This window comes from Mustela erminea, chromosome 1, assembly GCF_009829155.1.
Source record: "Mustela erminea isolate mMusErm1 chromosome 1, mMusErm1.Pri, whole genome shotgun sequence".
Classification (NCBI taxonomy): domain Eukaryota; kingdom Metazoa; phylum Chordata; class Mammalia; order Carnivora; family Mustelidae; genus Mustela; species Mustela erminea.
Window position 1 is genome coordinate 154699919 of NC_045614.1, and position 14702 is coordinate 154714620.

The 14702-nt window shown below is 42.5% G+C and overlaps 1 protein-coding gene across 5 annotated transcripts in view; it reads right to left on the bottom strand.

Moving 5' to 3' along the window:
• Nucleotides 1-3197: 3197 nt before the first annotated feature.
• PLA1A (phospholipase A1 member A) overlaps nt 3198-14702 on the bottom strand; it is a 36093-nt gene continuing 24588 nt past the window's right edge. For 2 of the 5 annotated variants that reach the window (XM_032347742.1, XM_032347761.1), the window contains exon 10: nt 11108-11628. In XM_032347742.1, coding sequence (XP_032203633.1) covers nt 11512-11628 — 117 coding nt within the window. In that variant the 3' untranslated portion in view covers nt 11108-11511. Of the gene's footprint in view, nt 3252-11107; nt 11629-13437; nt 13847-14702 lie in introns of those variants that run through there. The other 3 variants (XM_032347734.1, XM_032347778.1, XM_032347770.1) reach the window with 2 other exon arrangements.

Sequence of the window (14702 nt, forward strand, 5' to 3'; positions counted from 1 at the left end):
ATCTTTTAAAAAAATTCTTTATTTCCAGTGGCTATCCAATAGACTGAGCACTATTTACTGAAAAATTTATCCCATCCCCAAAAGTGTCCAGTGTCCCCTTTGTCATAAATCAAATGTTTAAATAACTTACAAATTCTAATCATTAATCCAGAGTCTTCAGGATTTTCTATAGATTCAAATATATCATCTCTAAGTAATGATGGTTTTATTTCTTCCTTCCTAACCTATACCTTCCCTTTCTTCCTTTCTCCTCCTTCTTTTTCTTTTGATGCCTTGTTGTGCTGGATAGGCCCTCCAGTACAGGGTTGAATGGAAGGGATAATGAAGACATCCTTCTCTCATACCTGACCTTAAGGAAAACGTTTTCAGTATTTTATCATCAAGTGTGATGCGTGTTATTAGGTTTTTACAATAGCCCTATCAGATTAATGAAGTTCTATTCCTAATCTGCTTAGGGTTTTTTTTTTAAATCATGGATAAGTATAGAATTGCATTAAATGGTTTTCTACACTTATCGAGATTTTTCTCCCTACCCCTGTTAATGAATTCCATTAATAGTTATGTGATTTTTAAAATAACCTTGTATCCTGGAGCAAATCCAATTGTATTACATGATATTTTCATCTTTGCCTATTTCTGAACTTAGTTTGTAAGTTTGGTTTTTTTTTTTTAGGAATTTTGCATCTATGCATTTTGTAGTATCGTTGTCAGGTTTGATATCAGGGTTATGCTGATTTTCTAAAAAGAATTAGGGAGTATTCTCTTTCTTCCTTCCTATTCTTTGGAAGAGATCTTCAAACCAAACAGCTTCATAACTCTTGAGTACCACCCACCCACATTACCTCCTACTCTGCCTTCTTTCCACTCAGTTGCTCAGGCCCAGAACCTTGGAGTCTTTCCCCCTGTCTTAGTTCTAGCTTCAAAATGGGTACATGTATGTTCACCACCTTCACTGCCACCACTAATTTCAAGCTACCATTTCTTTCATACCTACATTAACTTCAATAGACTTAGACCTGGTCGCGCCTCCCATCGCTCCCCTTTCTCCTCCCTATAATCTATTGTATACACAGCAAAGTGGCCATTTAAACATGAATATGATCTCATCACTCTCTTGCTCCAAACTTCAAATGGCTTCCAATTATACTTAGAATAAAATCCAGACTTCTTACCATGTGATATTAGGATCAGTCTATTATGACTTAATAGCACAAAGGTTTATTTCTCTCTTAAAGTCTGCGTAGAGTCTGCATGACTCATGAGGGTAACGTCATCGTGTTGCAACTTGGTGATTCAATCTACTTTGACCTTCTGGCTCTGTCCCCTGCAAAAAGAAACAGTTTGACATTCCGGTGCTGGCTTTTTGATGCTGTGGCCCAGAAGGGAGACAAATCACTTCTGTCCAGAGTCCACTGACTAAAGATAGTCACACAGACTCATTTAATAATCAACTTTGTGCTTTGCTGATTAAAGAGACTGGCGAATGTGAGGAAGCAAAAGGCATGATTGGCGAGTCCTATTCTTCCGGCCGCTTACAAGCCAGAAAGCCCTACCTGCCTGTCCTTCAGCTATATTACATTCTGATCTCATTCTTATATATACTGTTTCAGCCACACTGTGCTTTTGAGGGCCCGTCAGGCATATCTAGCTTCTTTCTATATTACGGTCTTTACAGGGGGGTTTTCTCTCTGAAATGCTTATCCCTCCCAACTTCTCCTGGCTGACTTTTTCTGGCCATTCCGTTATCAGCCCCTGTCACCATCCCAGCTAAAATACCGACTCACCTCACCGTTACCTTCTGTCCCCTTGTTCTGCTTGGACTTTCTTCAGAGTCTTATTTTCTCCTCCCTCTCCTTTTGGGATTCCAATTATGTGCTCGATAGAACTGTTAAGTGTGTTCCCCAGAGCTCTTACGATCTTTTCTCAGTTTTTCTCCCTGAAATTACACTGTGTATTTCTTTTCTTGTTTGAGTTTTCTCTTCCCTCTATATTTCACAGTGTAGTTCTCCCTTGTCCATTTTGAGAAATTTATAGCTCTCTTGTCAGCCCTTGGGGGCTACTGTGGAGAATGAACAAAGCAATAAACAAACAACAAAAAAGCTCCTGCATTGTAAACCGAGACTCAGTGTTACCTGGCCGCCCCTCAAGCTAGAGGATGAGGACCACCCAACCAGGGCTATTGTTACATACATGTGATGCATACCAGAGGCTTCACAGGTTGGGATATTCTTTTAATGTGTGCCATTGTTTTTGGTTTTGTTTTAAAATACTTTATTTATTTGAGAGAGAGAGTGAGCATGCACAAGAGGAAGAACAGAGGGAGAGACACAAGCAGGTTCTGTCCTGATTGTGAAGCCTATTGCAGGGCTTGATCCCAGGACCCCAAAACATGACCTAAGCTGAAATCAAGAGTCATTCGCTTAACCCACCTGAGCCACCCAGGCACACCATCTTTGTTTTTAAAAGGAATAGACCTTACCTGGTAGAAGCAGGTCAAACCTGCTTTTATTATCTAATGGTATATGGAATGGCAAAAGATACCTGGATTCCTATAAGGTTCTTAGATAAATTTGCAGATTTTTAAAAATTAGACACAATACATCTTTATGTATTTGAAATATAGCATGACATGTTGGTACAAGGCATCTTACTTACTCAGTCTATGGAAAATTCTTGACATAATTTGTAAGCCTCCTACACTAACCCCACACTAAGAGGTGCATACACATGAAAAGAAAATTTGGGGGGTATAGCTTAATATTTTCACCAATAAAGTCTGACAGAGAGTCAGATTTGTTCTAAGAAGAAGATACTAAATACCCTTTAATCTCATGAATACTTATTAAATATCCACTTGTTGTCAAATACTATACTGGACACAACATACTTCGGTAGGTAAATCAATCATGGTGTCTGTCCTGAAGGAACTTGAGCTTTACAAAGGAGAGACACGAATCATAGGCACCATGTTCTCCCCCACCCCCCACCAAGGCTTGACTCCTCCAAGGATTAATGTTTTCCCAGAAGACTCCTCAGTCCTTGTATAAATAGGCTTCTTGTGGTCCATTAATAGTTTCAGATGTAGCTGGATCCCTGACGCATATACAAATAAGCCCTATGTCAGTCCATTGTGGAAAACATTACATTAGCATTTAAAACCACTATATGACTTACAGAAGTTCAGCAGAAGATACCACTTCCTGTTTCTGGAATCAGGGGGTGTTCATGATGAAGCGGACTTTGAGCCGTGCCTTGAAGGAGTTAAACAAGGCAGAAGCAATCAAGGGGAAAGAAATAATTGAGTCAAAGACCCAAGGCTGGAAGGTATAAGGAAAGCACAGCTGGAGAAGAGAACCAATGGCTCTCAGTGACCAGGTGTGGAATCTGAGCTCTCATCAAAAGGCAGTAGGAAGTGAGCAGGAAAATGGTGCATCCCAGAGCAGTGCTGAGGGAGGTTGCATTGAGAGCATCCCATGGAGGCTGGCAGCATATAGCCATTTCATATATGTTCACGTTCTGAAAGACTTGAGAATATGAAGCCAGGAGAACAATGTTGGCCATTGAAATGGTCAGTAAGGTTGGGAGGTACCAAGGGCCAGAACATAGGATGGTGTCGGCAACAGAGAGGCAGACACCTGAGAGACAGCCTGGGGAGAACTTCCTGGGAGAGGAATCAAATTCATCTTAGAGGTTCTGCATCTTCTTCTCCATTTATTCTCGACACCCTAGTTTCCTACAGCCTCCCCTACAAATCTTCACTGAAAAATGTGAACAATGCTCTCAGGGGTTTCACTTCTAATTGGCATAGAAGTCATATATTAACACATGTCTCCCACTCAGAAATTTCCCTGGAAATCACAGGATTTTATTTCACTTTTGGTTCACCTCTTTGACGTGATCCTTACCAAGAGTCGTTTTCCGCATAGCACGTGATTGCCGACTATCGACTGCCAACTGACGGTTGCTCAACAGCCTGGAATTGCCCTCGGCCCAACCAACCCTCTGCTCTGAGTCCTATTCATCTGTCCAGGCTAGTACAAATGTCTCCTCCCCTCCCACACTGTCCCTGCCATCTGCCCCACCTCTGTCAGCATTAACCTGTCCCTCCAGGACTCTGAGTCCGCTGGGACCACCTCCCTCAGCTCTCATCTCCCTCCAGACTTCCTCTCCTGGTGCTTGAAGGCTGCGCGGGTTCTTACTCACTGCCCTGGTCCCAGCACCTTACACAGTGCCGTGTGCCTGCCATTTAGTTGGTAAGTGTTAGATCTTTGTGAAACTCAGCCGCTGAACATTTCAACACGGGGTCAGATTAGGATTTTAGAAACTTCTAGTTCCACCTTCCAGTGTTCTTTTCTTCTGTCCCCATTCAAGCTAGGACACTTTGTCTTTGACTCATGTGTGACTGAGGAAGGAGATCCTTTCTGTGTGGTTTCTCCAGGCCCGGCTGAGGAGCTCAGGCCTGTTGCCGCGCGTCTCCTGCCAGTAGACTGCTTACTCCGCTTGCCTGCCCCTCCCCGAAGCGGGAACGTTGCTCACCCACGTTGCTCACCACTAATTTCTCCAGTGTGGTTTCTTCTCTTTTCCCTGAACTGTGTTTCTTGTAACCTGATCCCTCGCTCTTCACCGTATACCTTCTATTTCTCTTCTCCTTTTTCACCTCCTGGAAGTCTCAAATTATTTGAACAGCTGTCATTTCTTCATCACACATATAAACACATATTTTTAAACCGTCCTATTTATGCTGTGTTATTCTACCTGACCCAGTAAAACCCACTTTAATGCAACAGGGCCAGACACCTTGCCACTGCCAGCAAATCACATTAAAAAAACAAGAAGGAGATAGGGATGACATAAATAGACATTGATTGACTTAGGATGCCCTATCAACATAGCATAGGGCTCAGAAAACAAAGTTTTGGAGCTAGACGCCCCAGGTTCAAATTACAGCCCCCCACTTTCATTGTCTGGTTACCTAACTGCTCTGTACCCCAGCTTGTTCATATGTAAACTGGCAATAAAGGAAGACTCTCTCTCATAGGTTGCAGTGAGAGTTTGATGAGACTTAAAACCATGCCTGGCATTAGTAAGCATTCGATATGTTTTAGTTATTATTAAGAGGTTTGCCATCAGAAAAGTGCCCGGCACGTAGTAGGCTTACAATGAAGGTTTGCCACATGAGTGCATGAATGAATGAATAAATGAATGAACAGGGCGCCTGGGTGGCTCAGTGGGTTAAAGCCTCTGCCTTCGCCTCAGGTCATGGTCCCAGAGTCCTGGGACCAAGCCCCGCATCGGGCTCTCTGCTCAGCAGGGAGCCTGCTTCCTCCTCTCTCTCTGCCTGCCTCTCTGCCTACTTGTGATCTCTGTTTGTTAAATAAATAAATAAAATCTTTAGAAAAAAAAAAAAAAGAATGAACATTCTGGTTTGGGGGATCATGTATCTCCAGCTGTGCCCATTTCCTTGTACTCCCCAGAGAAGAAATACAGCGCAGGGCAGCTTCTGAAACGAACCCAGGGCTGAGAGTGAGAAGGAATGATTGTGAGGTTGGAGTCCAGACCAGGAGGGCTGAGTGAACTCCAGAAGTTGTACAGTTGTAAGGGCTGGTAACTGAAAAAGAGAAGGGGTCTTTTCACTGGACGTGGCCTGATCCCAGGGCCGTGAAGAAAGGCGCTCACATAGGGAGCTCTCCTTCCCTGGATATTCACCGAGATCTCTTTCTACCTCTCCACCCTCTGGTTCTGTCCAAAATAAGAATCTGTTTATACTGGCACAGGTCTGGATAGATGGGAAAGACTCAGAGCTTTGAGGTAGTAACAGGAATTTACTTCCAGATAAACACTGCCTCTTGTTAACCTCCAAAAAGTTACTAAAGCTCACCTTTCACAGGGAATGAATAGTCACTTCGAGTTATTAAAATCCAGCAGAAGGGCAGTGCGGGCTTGAAAGGCCAATATGAACGGGAGAGTGGCTGTGCTGCTTCTCTAGTGGCTGTTTGACCTCAGGTGATTCCCTCCATCTTTCTGGGCTACGATTTCCTCCTCTGACACTCTGTGGCTTGTTGACTAATCCAGGGCCTTACCACAAGTCTGAGAGAATACAGAGGAAAGGACAAATATCAGACACATTTTGAAGAAATTGAGAGACATGGTGTCTCAGTGTAAGTAAGGTATTGGGAGGGAGAAAGGAGGATGGTGACTTTTTTGAGCATTACAGCATTCTGAACCAAAGATGACTCAGGCTTCAAGCCTGGATGTTGGATGATGGTGTTGTGGCTATTACCGTTGAGGAGAAGAGGAACAGCTTCAGGGGAGATGTTGAGTTGATTTTGGATGGGTTGAGTTTGAGCTGTTGTCAGGACACTGGATGGTCCCATAAAGCAAAGTGTTTTGGCTTCACAAATGAAGGGTGAATACTGAAGATAGGGAGGATTTTAGGGCCTGGGGAATGGAAGAACTCAAGCGTGGAGATGGTCACATCACCCTCAGGCTCCCCTCTGAGAGAAAGAAGCCAGCCTCTCTGGGGTAAAGATGGGGCTGTGATGGTCACCCCACAGCCTGAGAGTGCCCACGAGTGAGGTCAGAGGTATGTTGAAGGCTGGGCAGCAGTATATCTCTGTCTGTCTGAGAAGGTCACTTAGGACCACTGAACAAGGCAAGGAAGGGCTGGGTGAGACTTCACCAATTTGACGAGATTCATGTTGCAATATAATTCCTTTTATATGCCCAGAGCTTCCTCCTGTGGAGATTTTTTTAAGATTTTATTTTTTAGTAATCTTTATACCCAATGTGGGGCTCAAGCTTTTAAAGGTTAAAATGTAACACTACATGCGAAATGTGAAAACAAAATGAATAAATGAAGGCCATCCTGATACTAATGAAAAGACACCAACCCCTTGTTAGAGTTAAGCCTCTCAGATCAGTTAAGCCTGATCTCTCTTTGCTTTCGTCTACATCATTGGGATGCCGTCTTTAATTCCATTCAAGAAGCTTTTATTGCATGCTTACAATGTGGAGGACCCACAGAGAGAGAAAACCCATGTCTGCCTTTAAAGACCTTCCAATCTCTCTATAGAAGGCTGGCATGCATGCAGTAAACTGTTGACCACCGTTGCAAGGCAGCATAGCTACTGACTGAAATGACATATTGATGGCCAGCCTTCCTGCAGGAGATAAACTGGAAGTGCACCCCGAACACCTGGTAGAGTCTGAGGGTGATGGTGGGGGCAGCAGGCGCAAAGGCATGGAGCAGACGTCATCCACGGTATGTTTTAGGGGGATACTGGCTTCAGCACACTGGGGAACATGGCAGATAATTTCAGTTAGGCAGAGTGGGGCTGGACTGAGGAATTTCTATTTCAATAGGACATGTGGATGCAAGTGCTAGAAACCATCTTGAGCAGGCTAACCTGTATTATGTGGTGGTTAGAGCCCAGGTTCTGGACACATGTGTCTTGGTGTGAATGCTAATTCCATCCATTACTAGCTGCATGACCATGGGTGAGTTGCTTAACTTCCCTCTCCCTTTTGTCCTCATATGTAAAGTGAGGTAACACACGGAATTGCTGGGAAAATTAATGAGGTAATTTATATATAGGGAATTTATATATAGGGCATTTAGTAAGTGCCACTACCTGGCACTTACTAAATGCTCAGGGAGTTTTAGTTTTTCACTTTCTCTTTCTCAACATTCTGTATTGGCTGAAATTTTTTCAGGTGAATTGAATTTTTAATCATGAAAAATAAGCTGTTATTTTTTAAAACTTCTTTATAGCTCCCCCCTCCCCGTGGTTTCACTGTTGAGAGACTATGGTGTCTGAATGAAGGCCATTTTTATTTTTTTTAATTTTTTTTTTAAAGATTTTATTTATTTATTTGAAAGACAGAGATCAGAGAGGCAGGCAGAGAGAGAGAGAGAGAGAGAGGAGGAAGCAGGCTCCCTGCAGAGCAGAGAGCCCGATGTGGGGCTCGATCCCAGGACGCTGGGATCATGACCTGAGTCGAAGGCAGAGGCCCTAACCCACTGAGTCACCCAGGCGCTCCGAAGGCCATTTTTAAAAGGTAACAAAATCTCTGGTCCCTCTAGTTCTGAAGGAAAGTGTCATTCCAGGTCCACAGATGGGTAGGAGTCGGTCAACTTGGAATGAGTTGTACACCACAAGGGAACTCCAGAGGAGATATTTGGGGATTCGAGTAACTTATCTTAGAAGGACAAATACTTGAATAAGTAATTGCAAGAAAGCCTTCTCTTTGAACCTTTGTCAGAGTTTGTGAATTGGTTTGACATTTTTAGAAAGTAATCCAGCACTACTGACCTTTCGCTGTATCTGTTGACCTAGCAATTCTCACACAGGAATCTACCATATAGAAATGGAGGTACCAATATAGGAAAGAGATGTACAAAATATCTATTGTGGCATCATTTGTAGTTGAAATAACCCCAATACCCATCACAAAGAAAATGGTTGACCAACTTGCGGCAGATCCATACTGTGGATACACATCCAGTGAGTAAACTGGATCTATGTCTAATAGGAGGGATGGTCATAATATGTTATTGACAAAGAAAAATTGCAGAGCGATAGGTGTGCTATAATTTCATTTTTGTTAAAAAAATAAAAAGCATCGTGTGTATATATTTGCATCTGCATGGAGAAATGTGTAGAAGGATGTATATATGTCTAGTAACCTCAGGACAATGGCATCCATATGTCTATAGTTTGACTTGTTAAAATGAACGTCTTTTGATTTTTTTAGTTTCAAAAATATACATAATAATGTAGAGGAGGTGTTTTGTTTGGAAATTAATCTGAAGGCCAAGATTGAGAAGAGATCACTCAGCTGCTTTAAGTAAATCCTGGTACCCAGACCCTGAATCACAGTCTTGCTGTAGAAAGACCTTGTAGGGTAACTGAGCTCTTTGTTTGGGGATCACCGAATAATCCCATAGAAAAGAAGTTAGAAGATAGTGGGCAAATACATTTGCTTCAATGACCAAAAAGAGGGAAAGCAGACATTCCTAGGAAGCTTGGCGTGTTATCAGCAAAGTCCAGGAACAAATCACTAAACGGCATCGCTTGCATATACTTAGGAAATGAAGTAGCAATTAGTAGGAGAGCCTACATGGGCTTCTGGGAATTAAGTCATGCTAAAACTCAATTAATCATATTATTTCTCCTTTCTCTTTCCCTCAAATCAGGGGATCATTGTAGATATAAAGTACTGAAACTTTTCTCATAATGTGTGAATAGTCAAGATAAATATGAGTTAGAAATATATGCGAAGGTCAGACCCAGGGTATTGATTCTTCTTAAGGAAGCTTCTAGAGGTAGGGGTTCACCCTTCACCTTCTCCTTTCAAGTTCTCGTCTATAATTAAAAAACCAGGGTCTATAAAAATGTCATAGATAAATGTACACATATGTCTATCTATATGTAGATAAATATATAAAAATTACACAAAGCTCAGGGGCGGGAACTAAATGTTCTTAATGGTAAAATCAGAATATAAGAAATTCCAGACAGGGAATTTTTTTTTTTTTTCTTCTGGAAGGCATGGTCTTTTTCCTAAACCTCAGGGATGTGTGTTGTGATTTTTTTTCAGTGGGGCTTGCCACAAACTTCACACAGCAGATTTTCCTACCACTGATAATACCAGGGGATCCACCGAGTCATGTGACTCAAACAGGGGAGGCTGCTTGCCTTGCAGTCCTGACTGGTTGCAGAGCCCTTTCCTGTTTTATAGGTCTCAGATCCAGCCACTGCTCTCCTTACTCTGGATATGGGCCATCAAAGAATTCTGGATGCCTCCAGAACCCAGAGACAACTACCTGGCCTTGGGCCTCCATCTTCATTGTAGCTGGTGAAAGGTGTAATAGTTTGTCTTTCTCTTTGGAGGGGATGTTCAGCATGCCTCTGACCATGGGACCATAAATTTTTTTTAAAATTTTAATTCCCGTATAGTTAACATACAGTGTCTCAGTGTACAAAATTGGTTTCAGTGTACAATAGAGTGGTTCAGCAATTCTGTGTATTTCTCGAGCTCATCAAGATCAGTGTAATCTTAATCCCCTTCACTTGTTTCACCCATCCCCCCACCCCTCTTCCCTCTGGTGACAGTCTGTTCGTTCTCTATAGTTAAGAGTCTAGGGGAGGGAAAAAAAGAAATTCCTGATGGGTTGGAGAGACTACAACAATAATATGGAAAGGAATTAGGTTATATGAATAGTTCATTCAGGTTCAAAAAATCTACTCCACATGAAAGCAAGTCAGCTGGATACAATAGAATATAGACTCTTTAAAAATATAAAATAAGAATATAGACCATAAAAATATAGACTCTATAGTTTCCCTCAAGTGACTCTTGGGCTGAATTACTGGAGGATTATAATGAGGAACATGTGAAAATGTACTCCTGGTGTATTCTGTGGGAGGAAGGACTATGATATCGAGCCTAGTCCTGGAATTATGGCACAAACTGAACATATTCAGGGTAGGGTGACCAGAGAGAAGAAGAGTCTGGAAAGCATGTTTGTAGTACCACATAAGGGCACAAGCTGACTTCTGAAGTGAATTACTTCTGTAATAGTCTCTGTCCTTGAAAAGATTTTCAAAGAGGTTGTGACCGACGTGGGTGTGGAGATAAGACCCACACTCTTGCCTTGCTCTCAAGCAGAATTCCCTGTTACCTCTCCCTTCATCCACCCATGCCCTACCTACTTAAAGCCGGGCTTCCAGAAGTGTGGGCTGCTGGGCAAGGTGGTTTAAGGTAGCACATAGACCTGGCTTTAAATAACATTAAATCTCATGGTGAGATGGCTATTTCTGTTTTCATTTTCTATCAGTTCGCTGATTACATACAGAAGAAAGTCTCTGGCCTTAGTCTGGTTTTGACATCTCTCTTGTATTTACCAATCTTCTCTTTATTTTTTATTTATTTATTTTTAAAAGATTTTATTTATTTACTTGACAGGTAGAACACAAGTAGGCAGAGAGGCAGGCGGAGGGAGAGGGAGAAACAGGTTCTCCACTGAGCAGGGAACCTGATGTGGGACTCGATCCCAGAACCTTGGGATCATGATCTGAGCTGAAGGCAGCCGCTTAACGGACTGAGCCACCCAGGCGCCCCTGATCTTCTCTTTTTAAAAAGAAAAAGACAGGCCTGGCGTGTAGAGCCTTCAGCAAGCCACAGTCTCTTGTTGAAATTTTAAACATTATGTTCTCATTGTATTAACTTGTGATAAGGGAAACTGGTTATTCATTTAAGGTGATGACCTAAAGTTTCCCATGGGCAGGAAAATCAAATGTGGGAGAGTCTAATGGCACTTTAACGTACGAAGCTATTAGCAAAGTAACACAAGGGTGTGTCCAAAAGCAAAACTGAAAGTATGAGGACAAGGAAAAACAGGTCAGGTCCGTGTAATCCCAATCAGCATCACGTAATGCAATTTTGATCGTAGAAGCATAATTTGCACACACTTCAAATCGATAAGCTGTAGGAAAAGCCAAGGAAGCGCTATGTGCTACGCGGTATCTCCCAAGATGGCAAATGAGCTGCAAGGAACAGGAAGTGCAGCCTTAACACAGCTCCAGGTGGGGTGGGCCTGTCTCCAGGGAGGTTCTTGCCTGGATCCCGGGTGGAGGAGGGTGGAAGTAAAAGGAAGAGGGATTTTAGATTTTGAAAAATAAAAATGAACTCTAAACCTGTATATTGGGGCAAGTTTCTTCAGACATGTTATTGGTCCTACTGACCATGGTGGACGGTGCGGAAAATAAAGCAGGTAGGTTAGTATTCACAGTGCATCCCCTATCTTCTCGCTGCATTTCTGCAGCCTGGAGAAAGGCCTGAGCTCTCTAGTCTGATGAGGCAGTCGGCTCAAGGAAAGCATTTGCAGCCTGTGGGTTATGTCATTTTCCTGCCTTTACTATGGTGCATGAGTCAGCAAGTAGCAGTTTCTTTCAAAGCACATTTATTTAGGTTCTTTTTAAAGTCTTGAACAGATATTTGCATGCCTATGTTCACAGCCGCATTATTCACAATAGCCAAAACATGGAGTAACCCAAGTGTCCATGGAGGGATGAATCCATAAACTAAATGTGGACTGTACATACAATGGAATATTATTCACCCTTGAAAAGGAAGGAAATTCTGACACATGCTATAACATGGGTGAACCTTGAAAACATTATGCCAAGTGAAGTAAGCCAGATACAAAAGGGCAAATACTGTGTAATTGTATGAGGTATTCTAGAAGGGTAGAAATCACAAAGATAGAAAGTAGAATAGTGATTACTTGGGGCTGTGGGGAGAGGCAATGAGCAGCTGTTTAATGGGGATACAGTTTCAGCTAGGGAAGATGAAAAAGTTCGGGAGAAGAAAAGTGGTTAATGGTTGTACAACAGTATGGATGTACTTAAGACTACTGAACTATACACTTAAAAATGATTAAAATGATGTTTTAAAGAGTTAAAGAAAACGATTAAGTCTAGAAGAATTCAGGGAGTACCTGGCTGTGGAGAGAGTGGTGAAGGGGTATGTGCTATTTCAGTTCCTCACCCCTAGCACAGCCACTCTCCAGCCCTCCCTGTCCTGCTCTACCCCCGGGCTCACAACAGCATGCCTCTTACTTTCTGGCTTCTGGATCTTGTCATTCAATGGGGAGCACAAGCAGGTCCCCTCCCTGAAGGACTGCTGCCCCGTGACTGTGTCCCTTGGCTGAAGGTCAAGAGCCCCTCTCAGGGGTGCCTGGGTGGCTCAGTGGGTTAGGGCCTCTGCCTTCAGCTCAGGTCATGATCTCAGGGTCCTGGGATCGAGCCCCACATCGGGCTCCCTGCCCAGCGGGGACCCTGCTTCCTCCTCTCTCTCTGCCTGCCTCTCTGCCTACTTGTGATCTCTGTCTGTCAAATAAATAAATAAAATCTTTAAAAAAAAAAAAAAAGAGCCCCTCTCAGTCTCGGGATTCCGGTGCTTTTCCCTCTTGCCTCTTCAGACCTAGCACAGTAGCAGCTGCCAGGGCCCCTGGCCCCAGGGAACTGCGCTATCCTTTGTGGTCCTTCCACTTCCTACCAACACCTTTGTCAACAGTCTTGTTATTAAATTCTCCGCAAATTACCCAATTTGAGCACATCATCTGTTTCTTGCTGGACTATGCTGATGCGAGGTAACTTATAACAAAGTTGGGGAAACACCGACCCAAAGAAAATCCACTTCTATTCTCAAAAGATCTCTCTGATCCCCAAAACCTTCCAGATACCCAGAGGAGGCAATGGTAAGGGATCTTCCAGATGGAAGATCCTCCCTGCCTTCCCTCCCCTCTCTTTTTCCAAGAACTTCTTTTCAATTGCTATTTTAGTACAGAGAATTCAGTTTCCATTATTTTCTCCAATCCTATAGACAGTCATTTTTGTACATAACAGAATTCCATTCTAATAAAACAAATCATTCAGATATTCCATGGTAGTTTATTATTTTTTTTAAAAAGCATTTTTGAATGTTTTATTGAATCCTAGATACAGATGTTCAAGGATATGGGGCTATTGCAGTTAAATATGAATAGAAAAGCTGAAATGGTATTTGTGTAAGGCTGTTCAAATTGCTATTAGAGACAAGGCTCCACTAGATGAGTTATCTGTCCCCTCTAAAGTGGTTAATATGGGGAAAAAAAAAATTTTGCCTTCCTTATAGTAGTAATGGCCTAGAATAAGTTGAACATAGCTCCCCAACCTCCTCTGAAATCCAGGGGGATGTATCTCATCCAGGCTTATACTACACACATGTTATTTTCAGGTCAAAAGAAACAGTCACACTTGCTTGTAAGGTCACTGGCTCAGGTAAGCAGACAATCTTCTTGCTGTAACAGAAGAGCAACAAGAAGGTATATACCCTCAGGGCAGGCTCGTGATTAGTCAGGAGAGAGGGCTAGGAGTCGTGGGCTCTTGTGAACCCATAATGTCAGGTGAAGGAAGTCTACGATCATCCATTATAGGAGTCTACTACTATCCATCTAGGAGTCTACTACTCCTGTCCTCCACGTGCCCAAAGGTGTTAAGAACAGTATCAATCCCTGCTAGAGGCACAGGAGGGGCCTCTCTCTCTGCCTGCCTCTCTGCCTACTTGTGATATCTGTCCGTCAAATAAATAAACAAAATAAAATAAATAAAATCTTAAAAAAAAAAAATCTTTGTTCCAATAAAATCATACATAGAAACTAAATAAGACATATACAAAATAGGTTCTATATTTATATATAAAGTTATCCAGCTGTATATCAGATAAAATGAAGTTTCTTATATTGAAGTGGGAATGGGAAGTTGAAAGTGATAATTGTTGCACAACAGTATGGATGTACTTAATACTACTGAATTATACACTTAAAAATAATGTAAATTATTTTTTTAAAGAGTTAAAGAAAACAATTAAGTCTGGGAGAATCCAGGGAGTATCTGGCTATGGAGAAAGTGGTGAAGGGGTGTGCGCTCTCTCTCTGTTCCTCACCCCCACCCCAGCTATTCTCCACCCTCTTTGGCTTTCTAACACCTCCAACCCAAGATGGCCTCATAGGAAATTCAAGAAAATGCTGGGTCTTTGTCATCTCTTCATTGAGGAAGCTAACCACTGTGATGAGATTGCACCTCAACAAATGTCACATCTAAGGTCAGTATTGGTCCTATGGGTGTGCCGGAGTGGGGTAGGGTGGGGTGGGGTGG